This window comes from Cygnus atratus, chromosome 27, assembly GCF_013377495.2.
Source record: "Cygnus atratus isolate AKBS03 ecotype Queensland, Australia chromosome 27, CAtr_DNAZoo_HiC_assembly, whole genome shotgun sequence".
NCBI lineage: Eukaryota > Metazoa > Chordata > Aves > Anseriformes > Anatidae > Cygnus > Cygnus atratus.
The window spans coordinates 286324-308464 of NC_066388.1; the positions used below are offsets into that span (position 1 = coordinate 286324).

At 49.7% G+C, this 22141-nt stretch overlaps 1 protein-coding gene across 1 annotated transcript in view; it reads left to right on the forward strand.

The window, feature by feature from the left end:
- The window catches only part of ZMAT4 (zinc finger matrin-type 4), a 68881-nt gene that overhangs the window by 7612 nt on the left and 39128 nt on the right, over window positions 1-22141 (forward strand). Inside the window, exon 2 of the mRNA XM_035562798.2 lies at window positions 20177-20278. Coding sequence (XP_035418691.1) covers window positions 20177-20278 — 102 coding nt within the window. The remainder of the gene's footprint in view (window positions 1-20176; window positions 20279-22141) is intronic.

Here is a 22141-nt window from a genome sequence, read left to right on the forward strand (position 1 = left end):
TTAAGGAGATTTTGAGAATGATCAAACCCTTCAGCTTCACTACTGCTAATCAATCACAGCTGCTGCTTTACTGCTCCATATTTTGATGCATTTCAGGTTGTTCCATAATTAGCAGCCCAGTTCAGGGCCAGTAAACACATTCCGAAGCCCTGGCAGGGTGCTGGGACAGAGCAGAGGCTGAATTTTCCAGTGCTGCGCTTCAGACAAAGCCAGGGCTGTCCAAGTCTATCAGGGAGAGCTGTGGGGAGCTATGCCTTTTTGCTTGGCAGAAAGGAGGGCAGTAAAACATTACTCAGACTTGCCATTATTTTCTGCAAGAGGAATTTTGCTGGGAAGCGTTTCTGTTTGGGGAGCCTTGAAGCGCGCCACCCCTGAGCTGCGCTGAGCCAGTGCCACGGGGACGCTGCCAGGCTCTGGGAGAGCATTTGGGACGCTGCAGCCCCAGGGGAGGGAATGGCCCCGCGCAGTGCAGGAGCCAGGGCAGCTGCTCGCCGTGGTTTATTTAAGGGTTCTTACCCCTGGTCCTGTGCTGTGGTTTCTGCTTTGCTCCCTCTGGGCTGGCTCACCGTTTCCCCAGCTGCACATGTTTTTCAGTACAGCAATGCATCACAGTGCCTCGGGGGCTGCTGCTGGATGCTGGTGCCTGGCTTCTTCCAGCAGCAGCCTCGTGCCCCTTTCTGGAGGCCGCGAAGTGGGCAGCCTCGCTGGGTGCTTCCTGAGTCCGGGAGCCACAAGCAAAACTGAAGAAGGGCTGTTAGTGCTCCTTGCTAGATGAGGGAATGTGCCAGGTGTTGGGAGGGTGCATCTTGAACAATTTCAGGAGAGTTATTAATTTACAAGTTATTTCTAAAATTTCTTGTGCTGATGCTGCCTGCCATTAAAAGAGAGCATGTGGTGCTCATGGGGATTAAGTAATCCTTAAAAAAAAAAAAAAAAAAAAAAAAAGAGGAAGAGATTTAAGAAATATCTCTTCCCTGGATGGCAGGTGCAGGTGTATCACTGCAAATATTGTCTGATCTGCCCTTCTTAGCACTGAAGTATCTGAGGCTCCAGGTGGCAGCTCTGAGGAGTTTGTGTCAGTTTTGGAGGCTTAGATGCATGGCTTAAACCCCTAACTGTTAAGGAGCATTTGCAGCTAAAAAGCCAAGCAGGATCATGAGGCATCATAGCTTGAACAGTTTGTAAAACTACTGCCAGGCAGATTAAGCTGGAAATAGAAAAATTGCTGGTGGGGTCCTTTGGGTGATTTGAAGAGCATTTTACCACCTAGGTGAGTGTTCCAGACACCCAGTAGCAAAAGTGCAGCAGTGTGGCTCAGCGACTTTGTACAAGCAAAATCCCTGAGACCTTCTAAAAAGTGTGGTTAATAGAAACAAATCAAACTAAATCAACTCGCTTCTTAAAGGCACCACCTTTCTGAGACCATCACAGAGTGTTAGGGATTGGAAGGGACCTTGAAAGACCATCCAGTCCAATCCCCCTGCTGGAGCAGGAACACCTAGATCCTTTCATGCAGGAATATGTCCAGGTGGGTTTTGAATGTCTCCAGAGAAGGAGACTCCACAACCCCCCAGGGCAGCCTGTAGCAGTGTTCTGTCACCCTCACTGTGAGGTCACCCTCACCTCCTATGTTCCAGCTTGCACCCATTGCCCCTTGTCCTATCGTTGGATGTGACTGAGAAGAGCCTGGCTCCGTCCTTACAGCTCCATTGTCACAGCTTCACTGCAGGAGCCTGGGCATGCTCATGCCCCATGTACCACTCAGACCTGGCAGTTGCTCTCTTCTGTATGCAATATATGCTTTCTGGCAAGAAATATTACTTAAGATACAGCGTTTTTATCCGGCTCTGGCAAAGGTGCTAGACAGCAGAGCTCTGTCGTGCGGAATGGCAGAGGTCTGTAATCTCTTTGATTAGCCAAATGTTCACAAAGGGAACAAAGCATGCTCATTTTTACCTGGCTTTGGAAGTAGAGGCATAAAGAAGCCTGTGTCAGCATGCAGGACAAATGGATGTGCCGCGGTTCCTCCAGGCCCTCTGCTGCCTTGAGCAGCATAGGCCTTTGAGGGGCTCAGCACGTCGGTCCCTGCTAAGGCGCGTTCCGGGAATAGGGCAGGCAGAGCAGAGCAGAGCCATGTTAGCTGCCTTTCTCCTGGTTGTCTGCATGTGCGTCACAGGCTGTAAATATCACCTGCCAAGACTGGGAGCAGAACCTCTGTGCTCCATCATGTCCTCGTTTCCTACTTTGCAAGTGCTAAGGAATTGCCTTGAAATGAGCAACAATGCCATCAGATCAGGGTGATTCAGCTCGTCACCTATGCTGAACAAACCCCCATTAATTATGGGGCTTTCAGAGCTCTCCATCTTTCTTCCATCACTCCGTAAAAATTCTGTTCTTCAGATCTTATTTCTATTGCTGCTTTCCTCCTTGTCACATCCAGGTGCCCTTCTTACAGAGTAACAGGTGGGATGCTAGTTGGGGGTTAACTCAAAGAGAAATTGAACTGCAGTGGAAAGAGGTGGACAAAAAAACGTGGGCACTATTCTGCCCTGTGGTGGCAAGTGCTGCGGAGAGGGAAGTGGGAGGGCAACATCTGCATTGGTGACGCCAACGTTTGGGTTTGACATGATGTAGCAGTCTTGTACGGTGATGAGGAATGAACTCGTACCACTACTTCGCCACATACATCCTCTAAAACCAAATGGGGTAGCATGTCTCTGTCCCACGTTAGTGAGTTTTTCTGTCTCAATGAGCTGGCAAAAGAATGTTTTCAACTTCTCAGGTATTTCATGCAGAAATGAGCAATCACAGTGCTCTGAGTGTCACTGTAACATTGTTGTGTATTTGAGGAGCTCTGATTTTAAATACGAATCAAAATAGCAAGAGATTTCTGATATTTTTAAAATGTATTTTCTAAGTCTCCAAATTAATTGGCCTATGAAATACAAAAGGAATTATCAGGCATCAAAGAGAATATTTATGAGCTGCTGAGAAGGCAGAGGGATAAGCAGCAGTTTGAGGACTACCCTTAGGTTTCTGATCCTCTCCCGAATCTTGTGCAAGACAAACAGTCTCTGGTCTCAGACGGGCAAAGCTGTGGGGAGGGACCGTGAGCATTCAGAGACGCCAATGCTGCTGGTCACGCGTGAGGCACCTCTGTGGGCTGGGGCACTGTCCCCAGGTCCCATCACACAGGTTCTTTGCAGCGTGTGGGGTCGGCTCCTTGGCAATGCTGCAGCTGCTTCAGCTGGAGAAGCTCATGTGCTGGCAAGTGAGGTGCCTGCCAAGTCAGCCAGGTGGGAACAGAAACCCTCCATGGTACCCAGCCAGTCCTCAGCATCCTTTCTCCTTAGGAGCAGAAAGGAGGAAGGTGAGACAATGTCACCTCTGAGGTTTTGCGTCGGCAGAAGGAAGATATGTGGGTTGTGCGTGTGTACACCTTGGTGTCCAGGTGTTTCAGCCTGAACTGTGAAGTGCCTTTGCCTGGGGGATGTTGTTCACAAAAGAATGGAAGTCCATTCTCCTTTTTAAATTACTTGTTTTCAGAGAGAGACCTGTTTTGTTTAAGCCTGGCTGTGCACTACAGACCCCTGGGCTTGTGTGTGGGCTTGTGTGCATGGTGCTGCATTAGGAATGGTCTCCTCATTGCAGATGGTTTGCAGGGCTCTGCAACCCCTTGGTTTCTCCTTCCCCTCTTTGTTGCCTTGCCTTCCTCTGCCCCTGGCCTTCCATGGCTTCTGCATCCCATCCATCCTGGCCAAGGGAATCCCTGGGCTGGAGGTGAACCCAGGCCATTCCCCTTGTTAACTGCTCACCTCCAGTTACTGCTTGGAGAAAGCTGCTCCTGCCCTTCATCTCTGTGTGCAGGGCTTGCCTCCTGTGGTACCCCAATGCTATGCATGGCAGGAGCCTGTGGTGCAAGGTGTGTTTGCTGCATAAACCCAGGGTACTAAAATAAGTGCGTAATCTGCAAAAGCGTGAATCTGGAATTAAATGTTTCCCCTGGAGCCTGCGATATCCTTCACAGCCTCTGCCCTGCAAATCAGACTTGCACATTCTTATATTCTCATAGTAAGGAAAATCCCTCCCAGGTGCTTTGATTTAGGCTGTACCACGTGAAGTTGGGCAGCTCTGCCTCTCCCTGACCTGCCAAGCCTGCCCCAAGACCAGGGCCTGCCTTGGGCTGTGGAAATTGGTTCTGGGGAAGCTCCTGATGGTAGTAGGAGCTGGATCCAGAGGGAGGCTGCTGAGGCCAGTGCAGCCTTGCAGAGCACCACAGAGCCAATCGCTGCTGCTAGGGGTGGAGCTGGAGCTCCAGCAGATGATCGCTGAGTGCCTTTCCAGCACAGTTGGTCTGGACGGCTGAGAGATCTGGTCGCGGGGAGAGGAGAGCTGTAATTGCAACTCCAGTGTGCTCCTTCCCCGGCAGCATCGCTGGAGCAGCTGCGATATCCTCTGTGCGCCAGCCCCACCAGCAACGTGAAGGTACTGCCCCCTCCCTCCCGGCTTGTGTGTTGCTTGTTGCTCGAATCTGTGTTGATTAGAGTTGGAGGAAAGTTTATTGGGAAATCAGAGCTGTGTGATAACAGTGCTTGTGGGAGAGCAGTGGGAGGTGATGTGCTGCGCTGCCGGGATGAGGTGCCAGGTGCAGGAGGCGGCTGGGGCGGTTTCGGTGCTGCAGGCGCCGCTGTCACAGCAGAGCCTGTGCTCAGGGTCCAGCCTGACACCGGCTGCGCTGCCCTCGTGCTGCGGTGGGAGGTCAGAGGTAGCTGGCACACGGTGTACTCGTGATTCAGATGCCTACCGGGTGTCAGGATGCTTTCCTGGTGGTGGTTTTAGTGAACGCGGCATCCACCTGTTAGCAGGTGGCCAAAGCCGAGTGGGCCCCTTGGCAAGGGCTTCCCCAGCGAGGCAGCTCCCATGCTGGGTGGTCAGCGGGAACTCGGGGTGCTTTTACTGAATGGTCTTTGTGCAGTATTTCCCACAGCCCTGCTGGGGAAAGCAAGCTCCTCGGGCTGCAGATGAAAGTGTGAATATCTGCAGATGCAGGAAAACAGCTTATTCTCTCTGCTACTTGTGAAGTTTGGAGAACTTCCCAAGCCAGCCCCACTTAGAGAGCAAAAGTGGGTTTCCAGGAAGGTAGCTTGGGGCTGGGGCTGCTGACCCTGGGGCAGCCCCGAACAGGCTCGTTGCAGCAGCCCGCAGGGAAGCAGCTGCAAACTTTTGCTGGTGGCTGCTGGTGGAGAAGGGGCTCGGTCTGCATCCCCTGGGGCTGGCTGACCGCACGTGTTGCACCAGGGTTGTCCAAAGGTCCGAGAGCCTGAGCTCCAGCCGTCCCTCATGCAGCATGAGCCAGGTGCCTGCTCTTTGGGGCTGCCTGAAAGATCTTTTGTAATGACTCCTGAGACGTCTGAATTGCTGGTGATCCCTATCCATTGACTAGTAATACCCGACCTGAGCAGTGCCTGTCAGCTCCTGATGGGAACGTGTCCAATTGCTGCCCTTCAGGTAGCCACATGCTCCTTTTGCCCTCCTCTGGTGCTGGAGTGACCTTAGTGTGCGTCATTGGGCGCAGAACAAGGTTTGTGAAGCCTTGAGTAGACAGTAAAAAATCACCAGTTTGCATTTTCTGCATGAGGTTGTGCTGTTGGCTCTCGTATGAGCACGTGCTATCCGTCTGCAAAACACAAACAATCGTCCCTGAAATGCGAGAGGGCAACACAGGGGAGCCATGGGGCACAGCGGAGCTGGAGTGGCGTGGTGGGGGATGCTGGACAAAGGGGGACCCGCTTCAGGCTCTCGTCATTGCACAGGAAAGGGATGGTGATAGGGGTCTCCTGCGGCTTCCGTGGTACTGTGCTGTGGGGTGGGAGTGGCAGTGACTCGATATAAACAATTTTGTAAGAGATATTTTGATAAAGGTTGCTAGACAGTGACTCATCTACTGTAGGAAGGGGCAGAGCAGGAGCTTTTTAGGGTAAAAAACCAAAAGGGTCTTTCCTCCCGATTTTGTCAGAAACAGTGAGGGCAGGACACTTCCCCCCCCCCCTCCCCCCCCCTCCAAGGAGAGTAGACCTGTCGATCAGAAACCTCCTAATCCCAGTGACCCTGCACCTGCTCTGGTGCCTTCTGCATCTCTTTCCCTGGGGAGGATGCTGCCTTCCCATCACATCCCTGGGTGGGACTGTGTTCTCAAACCTGGCTTGATTTCCCCCCATCCCAACTGATTTTTTCTGACCAGTCTTAGTCACTTCTGAGTCACTCCAAATAATCCTTGTCCCTATGTAGCGGTTAGCCCTGCATTTCTGTGTGTACCCAGCCAACCTGGGTACGAATGTTTCAGAAGTCGCTTTATTTTGGTCTGTGTTGCCTTGTTTTAACTTTCCTCACAATTCCAACGTCCCTCCCTTGTGCTTTGCTGCCCTGCTCTGCTCGCTGTGCTGGAATCACAAAAAGTGCAGAACAGTTTGAGCGCTGCATCTCCACTTCCTCAGGTGTGCTACAGAGCAAATACAGCCCGACAGGTTTCCCTAGCTATTCGTGGCATTGCTAACTAACCCTTCTTGAAAAGGTGTCCTCTATGTATGCGGAGGCATTTTACTGCTATTTCCCAGGATCCATTTTATTTGCTGCTACCAGTTTGCAGCGGGATTGGTGCAGGGATGATCCTTGCCGTCTTAGCACCTCGCTCCTGGCGGGCAGCGCTGCCCTCTGGGCAGCTGTGCAGCCCTGTCCCGAGTGATGCCCCCTCTCCATGCCCAGAGATTTATGTGGGAGCATGAATGGCCGGGCTAGCCCAGTTATGGATTTGTCATCTCCCCGTGCAGGGGAATTGCTGTGGGGCCTGAGGTGTCCAGGCAAGGCCAGCACTGCCGGGGGCTTGTCCTGGCTGTGTGGGGCCACCTGGGTAGCTTCGGGGCTGGGTGTCGTGCTTTATCTGGGTTGAGCTCCTACGGAGAAGGGTGGGACTTGAAACCCAGAACTGTCTTGAGAGATGAAAAGTGGGCCAATTTCTAGGCCAAAACCTGCCCACTGACATTCCCAGGGTGGATTTGGGTACAGAAATACATAAACTTTAGGGGTCCAATCTCCCTCCACTGCTCAGGTACTATCCTCTGATGGATGCAGAGGCAGTCGTCTTCCTGACAGCAACATATGGAAGTTTTCTTATTCCTTACAATGTGTGAAAAATGCCCTTTGCTGAAAGGTACAGAAGTTGTGTAGTGCAGAAGAGTCTGTCCCAGGAATAGTGGCAGTTTCAGGAAACAAGGGGAAGGTTTTCCCCCAAGCCACGCCACCTTCTCCTCCATAGCGAACATTTGCTGTATTTGCATCCACTAAAGGAAGGCTTAACAAAGCTAGGCATTGTTGTGTTGGTTGTGCAGCTGTGACCTTCAGGCAGCTTGTGCATGAGACTGGAGAGATGCCATCTTAATGGGATGCTGCATCTTTGCCCCTTCCTTTAAGTTCTTTTAAGTTCTCAGGTAATGTGGCACCTGAGGGCTGCTGAAAGCCCCTTGTGCCCTGGACAGGATGCAGCATACACCGATGCCCAAAGGCTATCCTGCTTCTTTCTGCAGCATACTCGAGCAATTTGGATTAGTGGGTGCTTATCTGTAGGCAGATGTGGGTAAGTTTAAAAAGTCAAGAGGAATTAAATGCATATTATTCTGGGCTGTGGCTTTTGTAGAAGTTGGGCATAGGAAAAAAAATTGATTTTCTAAAGGTCAGTAATGCTCTGCTCTCTGCTCATGCCTACTCAGCCTGGCTCTTGCAGGAGAGTGTTTGGGCCTTTGCGTTTCTGGTCACCTTGCAACAGATGCACGCAGTGATTTCTGTTCTTGTTGCCTTTGCTCTGTGTTCTGCTGGCAGCTGCATTTCTGCTAAGCTCAGAGGTGTGAATGCTTCTACCTGCCACCACCTTCTGCTCCTGCCAAGCAGGAAGATGGCATTATGCAGGGGCTGGGGGGGAGCCATGCCATTCGCATCGTGTTTTATTAATTAGAAAGAAATAAAGTTGCAGAGAGATCAGATTTTGAGAAAGACCCTGAGTTCCAAAATGCTCCCAGAGGATAGATCCCTAATTGCTCTCTAATTGCATTAGGATTTAATTTGTTGTTGTTTTTACTGTAATGTTCCCATTTTTCTCGACAGTTTGTTTTGTTCCATTAACTAGAAATGGCTGGAGATGAATATTCTCAATATTAAAACTTGCCTGTTGTGCAATGCTTGACAGCCTTTGTGCTGGCAGGAGATGCCAACGCTCAGCCTGGTCTGGCTGTCAGACTGTGTGTGGGGTGAATTCACGCATGCAGCGCAGCATTCGCCCCGTGACAGCATTTTGCCCATGTGTGCAAGGTTCAGTCCTAGGAATTTTCGAAAGACTTGGCAGATCTGGTGACACACAGGGTCGAGGGCATGTTGTTCACCAGGGAGCCAGCATCCCGGTGAGCCATCCATCTGACCTGCTGGGGCCACGCCTCCCCCGTTCATCCCCACGTGGTGTAGCAATGGATGCAGGGCCTGGGTCTGGTTACAAAAATGATGCTGGTGCCAGGTCCCACGAGGGATGTGCAGGTGGGTGTGTGGTAGGCGATGAGGGCCCCCACGGCAGAGCAGAGACTCCCACTGGGAGGGATGCAGGGTCCAGCCCTGTCCCCCCGTGGAGTTTGCAGGGTGAGGGGAGGCAGGAGGTCGGCACTGCTGGTGGCGCTGCTGGTGCTGGTGGTGGTCGTTATCTGCCTTCCAGGGTGAGGCAAAATGCCGAGCCCGGCTCGCCCTGCGGGGCTGGCAGGCAGCAGCACTTCAAAGGGCTCCTTTGATCCATGCCACTTGTGCAGGGAGGGAGAGCCTGGAAATGCCAGCGGAGAGCTACAGACAGGGCCTTCAGGAACCTGATTTAGAAAGAGGTAGGGAAGAAGAGTATCACTCTCTTTAATTCCAAAGCATAAATATGTTTATCTTGACTTGTTAAAGGGGAAATGGGGTAGAAGATGCGGTTAAGCTTGGACCTGCTTTTTGCCATTATGCGTTTATTGGTGAAACAAATCCTTAAGGCAGGAGAGTGTTAATAAACCTTTCCAGTGTACCAGCTTCTGCACTTGAGGTCCAGGAGGTGCCGCTCGCCTCCCCCTTTGATCTACTTACTTATAGATCACATAGGCACTATTGGTGTGCGCCCCTGACCTGGGCCCTGGGAGCTGGGTGCGATGGAGCTGCACGTGTGGCTCACGAAAAGTGATATCAGTGCTGGGAGGCACAGGGAGCTGCAGTGTGAACTTGAAACTGCTCCTAAATTTGATCCAGCCGCTTAAAAACAGTGGGTGGACTCGGTGGCAAAGTGAGACATTGGTATTTAAAGCTGTCTTGAAGGGTACAGCCACAGACACGACACACAGCAGCTAGCTGCTAATATTCAGCAGGCTCCGGTTTCAAAATTACATAAAGAAGATGGGAAAAACTCTGAACGCTGGATCTTCAGCACCCGGAGCAGCTTGTCAGAAACCCTAGGAATGGGATGGAATTGAACACCCACTGCTTTTGAAGCCGTAAATTAATCAGTTAAAGCCCCTGTTGTACAGGATGCTGTGCAAGCTCCTCTATTATTTGAAATATAATAAGCACATATGAGCTGACAGTGTTCGTAAGAGAGGCACAACCTTGCCTGGCCTCTCTGAGCTGGTGTAATGCGTTCAGGCTGGTGTGGGTGCAGCACAACAGGGCTGCCCATTGCTCTGCGCCTTGAAACGTCGGCTTTGTTCCCGGGTGTGTGCATGTATTCGTGCCCTCTTTGCAAGCCAGCAGAAGACTAGAGCAGTTGGTGGATTTTTTCCTTCCGACCATGCAAAAAATGTCAAAACGTTGGTGTAAAATTGTGTAACCCAGTTCATGAGATGGCCGATCTGCTCCCTGGTCTGATTTTACATCACGGGGTGCTGGCGTTTTCCACATACATGCTCGCTGCCCCTATGAATCTTGCAGAGCTCTTGGCTTCAGTGGCAGCACATGCCATTGGCAGCCAGTGCCTGGCTTGACTTAAAATGAAAACTAATTAATCAGTTTTGTATTTTCCACCTTACAATGTCACCGATGAAAGCATCAAGATGATAACTGGATCCAACTGTTCATTTGAAAATAATGAGCAATTATACAAGTTTATCACAATATTAGTTTTTGTCACCAGAGGTGCTTCACGATACTTCTAATTGCAGGAGTAATTAATCCATCCAATTTCCAAAGGCTCAGCTGCAGTGCACAGGGCATGGTAGGAGCAAGAGCCACACAGAGTCTGGGGGTCTGTTACCTGTTATTTTCTCCTTATAACTGACAGGCGCTCTCACCACCATTTCAGCCCAACGTGCATTTTAGGCTTTCAGGTTCCCAAGCTGAGCGAGTTTCGTTGCTGCTCTGCTGAGGGGTCACGGGGCTGCTTCATGTCACCCGTGGCAGTTTATGCAGGTCATGTTGAACCCTGCTGCATACAGTCTTCCCAGGAATAAGCCACGATTTAAGGAGTGTTTTGTTCTGCAGCCCTGACTGTGCCAGATGAGGCTTTGCTTTGGGAAGCTGGTGTTACATGATGGATGCTTTCCCGTTTCTCAGAAGTCTGCTGCTGCCAGGTCTTGACCTCTTAGCTTCTGGTTTGTGTCTTTACTGCAGAATGTCTCTTTAGTCTGCTCTTTTGGAGAAGGCTGCACCTTTTTGGAGGTATTGGACCTGTGTGTGTAATACAAAGGCAGTTGTACCCCTCCATCCCCCAAACCTCATGGATTTTTTGGTTTTGCAGAACATATGAAAAGCCCTTTCAGCCTTACTTTATTTTGCGACGGAAGGGTGATGGCCATGACTGAAGGATAACTTACAAACCCCACCTTGAAAACTGAAGTTCTATGAAGCACATCCACCTGGTTTAATGCCTTTCTATTGTTTCTCAGTACCACAGGGGATGGCTGATAAATCCTTTAGTAACAGGAGTCCTCAGACTATGCAGAGAGAGGGAGACCTTTCCAACCCCTAGTGTCAGCTCCCTTTCTGGATGGAGCAGGCAATGCCCAGCCTGGAGCCTGCCTGACTCTGGTCATTCTGCAACAGAAGTTTAATTTCTCACTGACAAAAATAGAATAGTTTGCATTTCTGGAGACCCTTTCACATGAGGAACTGGAGTAATACAATGGGCATTGATTAACCATTTCTCATTGCTCATCTGGTGATGAGGGAGAGAATAGTGGTTTTTTTTTTAATTATTATTTTTTTCTTCCAGAGGGGAAAATGCAGCATGAATTATCTGAGTGGCTTGCTGAAATGCTACCAAATACAAGGCAGGTCTGAAGTCCAGCTTGTTTCTGTTCTCTGTGGATGAGCATGTGAGATGTTCCTGCTTCTTAAAAGAATGCACAAATGCAAACAAAAGATTTTTTTAAGAATCAAAGATAGACAAAGAAAAAGAAAGAGCTGTAGGAGGGATGTAAATGTTTTGTGTTTTACTTGAGATAAAGCTCGTTGCTGTTTGCTGTTGCATGCAAAGTTAATTGACAGATTACATGATAATATGAAGAAGTTTAATGAAATCTGCTGATACCCTTTAGAGGATGTGGAATTTGGAAGTGCAATTAATTTAGGCCAGAAATTTAGCTGCTTCATGCTAACTAGGGGACCGAGATGCACAGCATTTGCATTCCTGGTGTCTGGTTTCTAAATCACTTCATTGATTATGAAAAGCTCTGCTACAGCAAGGGAGCTGTAGCTGAAGGGAATGGAGTCCATCAGTCATTACGAGAGCGGAGGGTTCCAGCCAGCGCTGCTTGGCTACCTTGGGGAGGCTTGGGCTCTTATAAATCCTCTTGCCCGCAAAAGTGGCCTGACCTGTCCCCATGCCCTGCATCAGCCAGCACAATAAAATACACTGACAGCCACGTGCTGTCTGGAGTGGCGTTGCACCACAGAGCCGCCGGTTCCTAGAGCAGCGGGAGGATGCGCTCATGCACCCTGGGGTGTGCAAACAGAAGGGCAGCTGCTGACCCTTGCTGTGCTGGGTGGTCGGACGTGGGCTGCCACAGGAGGCTGGGTCCACTTGGGGTCCCTCGGTGCTACAGCTCTGGCTGGCAAATATCAGCTGTCACGGACGGGTGGGGGAACCAGCCCAGGGAGGGGAGAGGAGCTCAGCCCACCCATCGGATGACAGCCAGGAGAACCGGGCGCATCTCTGCTTCTGCTGTCGCTAACTTTGTTAACCTGTGCTGGACAGGGAGCTTTTAGCGCTGTTGGCAAACAAGCGGTGACATTAAACTGATTTGGGGTTGGTGTTGTTGAGACCGAAGCTGTTTTCTGTAGGAGGTGCTTTAGCTTAGTCGGTGAGGCCAACATATGCAGACTTTTATCAAGGAATCCAGTATTAAAATAATCCTCATCTGTGATGGACAGATTTGTTCTCCAAAGGATTCTTCTAAGCTCATTGCCACCTTACATGGCTTTGCCTCTTGGGTTTCTGAGCTGAAGCTGATGGGGACTGACAAGCCCTGATTATGCAAAGTACCAGAGGCTACGAGCTGCAGGCACGGGAATCAGCTTCACTCGCTTCCTACTGTTTTGTACATTATTAGGGAGCGACGGCAAAAAGTAGGTCCTGCTTATCCAAAAATAAAGGTGGCATCCTGATGGCAATCGCCGCAGAACGCCGCACATGGGAGCTGCTCGGGGGCTTCTCCTGCCGGCGTGGCTCCGCGCTGCGGCACGGCCCCGACACCCGGGGCTGGGCAGCCCAAACCTGCGCCCTGGGGCTGGGCAGCCTGGCAGCGCCAGCTGCCCTCCGGGGAGGCGCAGAGCCTATTTATGCATCTTTTCCTGAGAAACCACCATCTCCATGGCAACCACGAGCATCACATGGTAGCCCTGGCTCTGCAGCATGCCATCCCGCCAGGCGCCTCGCTGCGCCTGCACGCTGCCGGCCCCGCGATGCCGGAGGGGCTGCGGTCCCTTGGAGGGCCAGGGCAGTGACTGCGCTGCTGCCTGCAGCACTGCTTGGAGCAGCCAGAATTGCAGCCCTGGGTGGCAGCGGAGGGGGTCAGAAGGGAAAGGAGCCAGGGCTTTGTGCCAGGCTGTGTCGGAGCAGGGTTCGTCCCCAAGGTGGGGCTTGGCCAGGGCTTCCTCAAGGGGAATCTGTGTCTGCGGAGAGGTGCCAGGTCCAGGTGCCTGGTTTCCTGCATCCTGGTGCAAGCGAGTCCTCCCCCTTGCCATCTGGCTGCATCAGCTCCTTCACCCTCAGAGCGCAGCCCTTGCCAGAGCCTGCTTTAGCCCCTTCTTCTGAGAACATTTCTGGGTTGCCAAGGGCTGAGCTGTGCCACTGGGCTGCTCTGGGGCAAGTGCCAAAGCCTCATCCTTGAAGTGTGCAGGACACAGAATGAATGGCCTGAGACACAAAATGTGATTGCTCTTAGTTCTGTCCCTATAAACTTTAGTAAATCAGGCACAATATATCAATCTCTTTTTTAAATATATTTTTATTCAAGTCAGCACATGTTTGCAATTAAATCCTGCCACACCATGTAGTGTGAATAATCAAAATAATTCATGTGTATAACTGGATACACACCTTTGTAGGGAAGGGATGGTGTCGCTCTCAAAACTGCAGTGTAGCTCCCTTTAAACTTGGCAGCATCCTACCTCCGTCACCCCCTGCGGCAATTCATGGCATGGAGGCCTTGCTCTCTGCTGCATGCGCAGGTCTTTCCTTTGCTCTCTAAGTCTGCGTGCCTGTAGTTTCTTTGTCTCGCCCTTTGTTCCCACCTCAGGCAGGCAGTAGGTCAAAAAGGTACTGGCTGGATTTTACTGCTGCTCAGGAGCTTGCATCTCTGCTGTTCGCTCCCACAGATACTGAGCGTTGCCTTTGCTGCTTTTCTGCCTGGAAGGCATCGCCCACAACTTGTGGCTTCCCCGGCCAGAGGGCACGGCCTGGCAGCTCCCAGGCTGCTTTCAAAGATGTCTTCACCATCTGCTGAGAGGACGTTGCTGCTGTCGTTCAGCTGCCCCTTTCTTTGTCCTGGCAGACGTCGAGGTGGGTCCCAGCAAGGAGCTGCTTGTGCTGGGGGAAGTCGTGCAGAGCTGGGTGTGTGGGGTGCTCAGGCTGGGACTCCTGTCTGCACCGAGACTCCGTCTCCTCCATGTCACTCTCCTCAGCCTTTCCTCTCTGTTTTGACACATGCAGCAGCCACGTGCAGGATTTCTCCTGCTCCCCAGCTCATGCCACGCACAATCTTGTTCTGATTTTCAAAGCTCCAATAAAGCGTGTCAAAATGCATCAAAGGCTGAATGCAGAAGTGAAGCAAATTGACTCTGGAGAGGATTTCAGGGGAGGGGAGTAAGGAGATGGTGGATGAACCCCGAGCCGAGAAAGAACTGCAGGGAAGGTGAAGCGTGGCAGAGATGTGGGCAGATGTGCAGCACAGCTTGAGGGACTCAGAGCGTCTTTGGTTTGGCAGGAGAACAGGGCAAGCTGGAAGTGGAGTGCACGTCCTCTAGGATGTGGCTCATACTGGGCTGCTGTTGGATAGGGACATGCTGCTGTCACTGCCAGGATGTGTGGTTTTCTAGGTGCCCACACCCCACTTCTGCTGGGGCTGCAGAGCAGCACAGGCTGGTTCAGGTGCTCGTACAGGCAGAGCCTGCAGATTCCCACAGCACTCAGCCTGTGGCCACGAAATCAAGCATCTTGCCCCAGGCTCAGGGTGGGCTGCAGGTCCCATGCTGGCAGTGGGATGGGAAATCCCATCCTGCCTGCTGCCCTTTGCTGGGGCAAGACAGTAGCAGAGGCTGCGGCGAGCTGCCTGCTCCCCCTGCCTGCCCCCTCGGTGGCCACCGGTGCTCTCTGCGTTGGAGCTGCTGTGGTCTCCAGTGCCCAGAGCACCCCTGTCTTGGGGTGATAAGAGCCTAAGGAGAATTGAACTCATGGAATGGGCTCAACCATCCATTGTGCTGATAGTGCTGTGAAATAAGGCACTTCAAAAGGCCGTATTTTGCATTTCTTCAGATGCCTTGTAAGCGCAGTGACACAGTTGCTGAAAGCACATTAATTATTAGCAAAGACTTTTTTTTTTAATTCCAAGACAAATTAAACAACTGAAGATAACAGGAAGTGTTACACGAGATGTTAATCCATGGGAGAGTGACAATAGCAAAAGCCACAAATCATAACATGAAAATCAGGGCATTTAAGTTTTGGCTTCTTTGCATTCGGCATTCATGCACATGCTCAATTGTCACTTCTCTCGTTCTTCAATACAGAGGTTTCGGAAGCTGTTAATTCTGGGAAAGGTGATTAAAGCCCTTGAGAGTAAATTGGATAAAGGACCATAATTTTTTTCCCCTCTTGCCTGCAAGAAACCAAGTTGCTGAATTCAGTGCTTTATTGTATAGCATTCCTTGTCCTTGGTTGCACATATGAAAAATGAGCCTGTGCAGAAACTCGCTGTGCATCACACCAAGCAGGTGATCAAACAGCACCTTGGTGGCTGGGCTCAGACCAAGGCATTCCCTCACATCCCAGCACAGGATGGTTGTGCCCCACGTCACCGGTGGGCACAGCGCAAAATGCGCCGCTGCGTGCTAAACACGACGGGTGGACCAAACCCATGGGACTGACGCGCTCCCAAGTCACTAATATGTGCTGGCTAAATGATGATGCAAAAGCAGACCCTTAGGTCTGTGGGGTCGCATCGCAGCGAAGGAGAGGCAGGATGCATGGGGCTGGCAGGTCTGCGGTCGCAGCAGCTGAGGGACCAACCTCTTTGATGTTTGCCTGTAACTTCTATATGTATACCTGAGGCGTGTGTTGTAAAGTTTAGGCAGCAGTTACTCAGGGATTTGGCTCTGATCTCAGATTTAGCTCCTTTATTTGCTGTCTCCATTTAACATGTCCCCCTCTGAGCCGTTGCTCTAAGTGCCGTGGGAGCTGCCGGTGCGGGCACTTGAAGGCAGAGCATTTGGAAAAGCTGTAAGCCGTCTGCTTTTGACAACAGACTGGTTAGGCTGAGGATGGTGCTGCATTTTCAAACTCCCTGCCCTGAAGTGACGTGAAGTCGTCTGCAGCTTTTTGGGTTTATCATGTTTTTCTGCTTATTGTTGTCGAAATATGGAAATAATTGACAGTAAAAATTACCAAGGGAGTCTGTGAAGGGATATAAAAGGCAAAACTTGGTATCAGAAAAAACATCTTATTCATGTTTAAGAGCTGGAATATGGGCCAGTTACTCTGGAACATTTGCTACCATTTGTGAAATTGCTGTTATTAAAAGAGCTCTTTTTTTTCCTACTCTAATGAGCTCATTGCTCAAAAAGGGGGTGAAACATTTGATAACAGGGGGTGTGCAATAATAAAAATAGAAGCAGCTTTCTGGGGGAAGATTGCCAGGGAGGAGATCACAAAAGTATTTATCAGAAACACGAGGGAAGTATTTGCTAGCAGTGACTGCAGATTGTGCTTCGGCTCCTGTGCTGCAAGGGACAAGCCCTGAGAGCTGCCACAGCAGCAAGGGACGGCCGCAGCTCGCAGCTTCCAGCTGGCTCTCTGGGCCTGGGCGGCAGCGGTCTCACTGTCCCAGCTAGGTCTGGATTGCAGAAGCTTTTATTGCAGGTTCACTTCCATCATTCTCCTTTGTGACAGGCACACATTCAGCACATGTCTGTGTCTGGTGCAACGCACGTCCTTAAGGAAGGAATTCGGCTTTGAGTATGTCTCTGATGTCAATATGTGGATTGCTCTCCTCTAAAATTTAGTGCAACTTAGTTAGCATCTTTCTAGCTGTTGCCAGAAACTGGAGTCCGCCCCATCAAACTGATTTTCATTAAGCTGTTGTAGTCACTGAAACTGCTGAGAAGAATCGTCACCATATGGCACAAGGTATTCAAAATGAAGTCTCTTATGACAGTTTGCCACTTCTGGAGGCGCTGAGCTGACATGTGCAGAGGTTACTGATCAGAAGCGGGGAGGAGGGACTCCAACACTCAAGTGCCGATGCAAGAGGAAATAATAAATCATCATAAACCCACTGCAAGAAGAGGAGGCGAGGTGGGCGAGGTGATCGGTGTTTGTGGTGGGGGCACCGCTGCTCCTGTCTCTACCAGGGGAAGATGCAAAGAGTTTTGGATACTTAGACCTTGGTTGTGCAGTCCAAGTGCTTCCACTCGGCTGAGTTGTTGAGTCCGGCTGGTGGGGGTGCGAATCGCACGTTAATTCCTCAGCTCTCAGCAAGAAAAACCTTTGAGAGCGAGCAGGGAACACATCCCTCCGTGCTCAGCGTCTGTGCTTCTCCTCAAGCATCTTGGAGGCGTGCGGTGCTTTGCAGCCCCAGACGGGCTGGAGGTTGCTGGTGCAGAAAAGGCTTGATTCCACTCTGCCTTCTGACAGACAGGTTATGTAGTGAAGATCAGCCAGACTAGTCAATTCTGGGAACTGTTAGGCACTTGTCGGCAGCAAGAGTTAAAATGGAATTAAGTGATTAGAAATACTTAAATATTAATTGCTTATGAGCTCCCTTTATGACACTTGCAGGTGGAAGAAGTTATTGAATCACTGCTGGCATTGACCCACAAAACAATAAAGCAGAGTGTATATGAGACAAGGCAAGAGGAGGGGAAGGAAAGGAGCTTTTCTCGAGCTTGAGAAAGCACTGTTTTTAGGTCAGGTAGTGACACAACAAAGCTGTTTTCTTTTTCCCAAGGCTTCATGTCTGGAATCTGCCTTTTGCTGCAGCCGGGAGCCCTTGCAGTTATGCACAGATGCCATCAGCAGGCCACCTGTGGTTACCTTGCTGCGGTTATGGCATCTCTGTAGGAATCCCTTTGTAGGAAGCAGACAGGTCCCTCTTGGCTCTTGCACTGTTGCAGGCTCTACACAGGCTCCCAGGGAATACCAGCCCTGGGCCCCACAACGGGTGGGGGACCTTGGTTTACATGGCATGGAGAGGTGCGTCTTCATCCATCTGCTTCACTGCATATTACCTTGATGCCCTTTTGATGTCCTGCTATAGCATGTTATCCTAGAAGGGAAAATATAACAGTACAGAAAAAAATATTAAAAAAAGAAAAAAAAAAGGCAAAGAATCCAGCTAGCAGCCATCAAACATAAAAGCTTTATTCTGAGCTAGCAGCTTGCACCAGCCAAATTTAATGTCAGTCCTCAGAAAGGCACTCTGGGCAGTAAAGCTGTGTGAGAGCTCTCTAGCAGCGGAGAGGCAATTAAGAGGCATAGTGAGAAAGGAAGGGGATTTTTGCATTTCTATTATATTTATTTGGGACAGGTCAAAGTCTGTTTGGTACTTGAGTTTAAACTTGTTCTCAGGCTGTCTGCGTTTTTGTGTTAGCTTTGTAAGGGTGATTTGTACACATGGGTGCTGGCAGTGGAATGCTTGTGTGAATGCTTGGGTGTAGACCTGGGATCTGTTATCAGATCGTGCAGGGCTAAGCTAATACTGAGCAGCTTTTGATTTAATCTGGTTTTTGCAATGAGAGTTTATACTGTGAGCATTGTGAACTGCATGCAGATGAAAATGATATTATATGCTTCTATCTTGGATGCTGGATTAAGATTTAATGAGATTCTTTGGTTTGTTTTGTGTCAATCTGTTGTATTTTAGAGTTTTTTTTTTTTTTTTTTTCGTTTTATTTTGCCTTTGATGCAATTTTGCAACACTTCTTGTACTCCTAAAAGGATCTTTTGGTGTCTTTGAAAGTTTCTCAGTACAGCAGTTCTCTAGACAGAGTAAATGAAGATTAAACCCAGGCAGAGAACAAGGGAAAACAAGCAAGTGATTTGCAGAATCAGAGCATGAGGGCACCAGCAGAAGAGCTCTGTGGTTTGTATCTTTTTTCTGGTAGATCACGAACATCAAAGTGAACCTTTTTCATGGGGCTGGGGGTGAGAGCCAGGCTGAGACCCTCTGGTGTCTGCTCAGCTGCTTGTTTTTATAAAACACCCATAACACATACCTTAATGCTCCTGAGACTGCAGTGCGTGCGGGTCGTGGTGCAGCCACCTGCAGCGGGGCTGGCAGCAGTCGAGCCCACGGAGCTTCCTTTCCCCGTCCTGACCCCGCACAGCGGGACCCAGCAGCCCCAGAGCTCTGGTGCATCCCCAAACCCTGCGGCTCTTCTGCTGGTGAGGTATCATAACCTGATTATTTCCATGATGCTTCTCTTCCCAATCAGTGGAATAAACACTATAAAAACTGAATTATCAGTCTTCATTGTGCCTGGGTTTGTTATGATTGTGAATTAATAGAGATTTTATCTTGGCATTAGTTAGAAAGCACTACCCTCTGTTTCACTCTTCAGTTGCACCGTTTTTATCTTTTGTTTTGTTTTAAATATCCTATATGGGAAGCTACATCTGGTGGTTTTTGCTTTGCCTCGGTTCAGTCTTTCATAAGCCTCAACCTTCCTGATATGCACTGTGGTTATCAGTTCAGAGTTTGATACCTGCAATTGCTTGCATGACTAGGAAGTAGGTGTGAACAGAGAACTCAAGTATTCCTATGAATCAGATCACTCACCGAGCTCTTTTTGTAAGTGCAAGCGTCCTCACTGGAAATTGTGGGGAATGCACAAATATTTAAACAGCTGCTTGAGAACAGCACAGCCCGCTAAATCACCTAAGCAATTTCCTTCTGTGTCTAAATTGAGAAATGCAGCAGTGTCTAAATTGAGAAATGCAGCAGAGCACCCTTCCAGCTTGAAAACATCTTCCTCCAGTTTGTAATATCTGCATTTATTTATATATTATTTTTTAAAGGCTGAGGAACTGCAGCACGTCTTGTTTCATTGATGACAACTGCTAACTAATCACTTCCGACCTCGGTCCATTTCTGCACCACCTTGCAGACAGGGCAGAGGATGGCACTGCTCTGATGCACCTACGCGGTTCAAAGCAGGAGCCGGCGGGCGTGCAGGGTGCTGGAAGGAGCAGGTAGTGGTGCTGGCAGGGCAAGGACTGTGTGTTCGGTGTAGGCTGCCTGTGTGAAAATCTTGGGGACTCCGAACTTGTGGGTCTTGTGAGAAGAACCCCTCAACTCAGGAGTTGCTTGGCCCGTGTCTCCTTAGGGGTCTACATCAAATACAACTGCCCTGTTCTACCTGTGTTTTGGAACTAAATCTGTTTGTTGTCTCTTCTCTTTGTTGCTGTGAACAGATGAAATCATCTGACATTGACCAGGAATTATTCACTGAAAGTTACTGCAAAGTGTGCAGCGCACAGCTAATATCCGAGTCCCAGCGCGTGGCCCATTACGAGGTAGGATGCTCTTTGTTAATCAGTCTGTTGGGTTGTAACTCCTCCATCGATGCCTCTTTCAGTTATGTGTTTTACAGGGTGGCCTTGGCTACTGTATTCCCAGTAAGCAAGTTACATGAGCATTTAAAATTCCTCTTTGAAAACTCAAAATTCAAAAGACTGCTTTTGTTGGTGGCGCATTATTCTGTGAACGATGTTACTGCAACGTTGTCTGCTGCATGTATTTTTTTTGTCCTGCCTAAATCCGCAGTCAGGCTACAATTTGACCTCTAATAAAAGATAGTTTTCAAATAAATGTAGCTAGCAAGGAGATCACTTAAGAGTTCAGCAAAACAAACTCAAGTTTTTATATTAAATGTGCTGCACTATGCTTGGCTGAATAGGAATCACTGTGCAGAGAATAGATTAGTATTTCTGAATGTATTCAAGCACTTAAGAGGTAGGCAAGCAATAAACAATTAGAAAGGATATATCATTAGAGACATGTTAGAACAGCAATTAACAGCACTGCGTATCTTCAAAACAAAATTAAATAAATTCATATTAAACAAGGGAGGAAACTCCTGAAGGATATGCTGCTGTGAAATTCTTCAAAAAAGGAAAGCTGCTGCCACCCACGCGTCAGTCCTGGAGGCTGGGGAGCCAGTGCTGTGGAGGCCTGCGGCAGCGCGGGCCGAGTTCCCAGGTTAGGTGCCATCTTGGCAGTAACCCAAAAGGAGAACAGGTTTTCTCCTTCATATTCAGATGAAGAGCAGGGTGCAGAGTCACTTTTTGTGGTGCACAAAGGATTACCGAGCAGGTGATCACCCTTTGCATGGTACGAATCCCAGGGGACCAGAAGACTCGCCTTGGTGGTGCCACAGGGCTGTGCTGTTGGTGGCATGTGCAAGGGATCATTGATACAGGTTCAGTGTTCCCTGGGGGACTCTAGGAGAAAGAAGTGATGAACATGGAGAGCTTGGGGATGACAGATTTCAGCATTTGCAGGGTCTGAGTGGCTGAGCTGCATTTTGCCCTTGCTTTTGAATATGCTAAAGTAAGCGTGTTTGCAGCATTTCAACAGAACCAGACTGCTACGAGGCCTCGAAGATGAATTTTTCCTAAAATTTTGCTCTGAGTAGGTATAATAGGGTAGACACTTGTCTCAGTATGGCCAGTGAAGACATGCAGGAAGCTTAATCAATGTACGGTATCCAAGGATGCTGTGCTGCATTAATAAATAACAATAACAATAACACGCATTTATTTATAAGGTACTGTACATGTCTGTTTTGGCAGATTCCTTGAGATGTTTCCTGTAAATACTCCCTTGGCTGCCCTCTGTGCAGCACAGACCACAGCAGCCACTGTGAAGTCAAAGGCTGCAGTTGTAGGGACACCTTCCAGATCCTGGTAAATGGGTGATGCGGCTGCCAAATTTTGGTCTACAGGAGGCAGAAGCATTGCTGCAGAAACAGTAGTAGCGATGTGAGAGCAGTGGGGTGCTCAGCCAATCTTTTCTTCTGTCTGTAATTGTAGGTATGAGCTGAATCATTAATTTGTAGCAGATGTTTTCAAAATGTGGAAAACAACAGGTTTTTCTGTTGTATATTTCTAGCGCGAGGTGTTGTGCTCATTTGTCATCTCCTGTGAAATCCCAGCAGACGCTGTAGACGTTTGGCACAACAATGCCGTTAACCAACCGGGCTGCGTGGCGCAGAGCAGAGCATGGGCACTGGAGGGATGGAGGGAGCCGGGGGGGACGGGACTGGCCCCTGCCCGGCCTGGCTTCTCCCCCACGGGAGGCTGGTGTGCCTCTGCCCTGCAGCGGTGCCTCTGTGGCAGCCTTTCGCTGTGGGACATGGCACTGCTGAGCATTGGCTC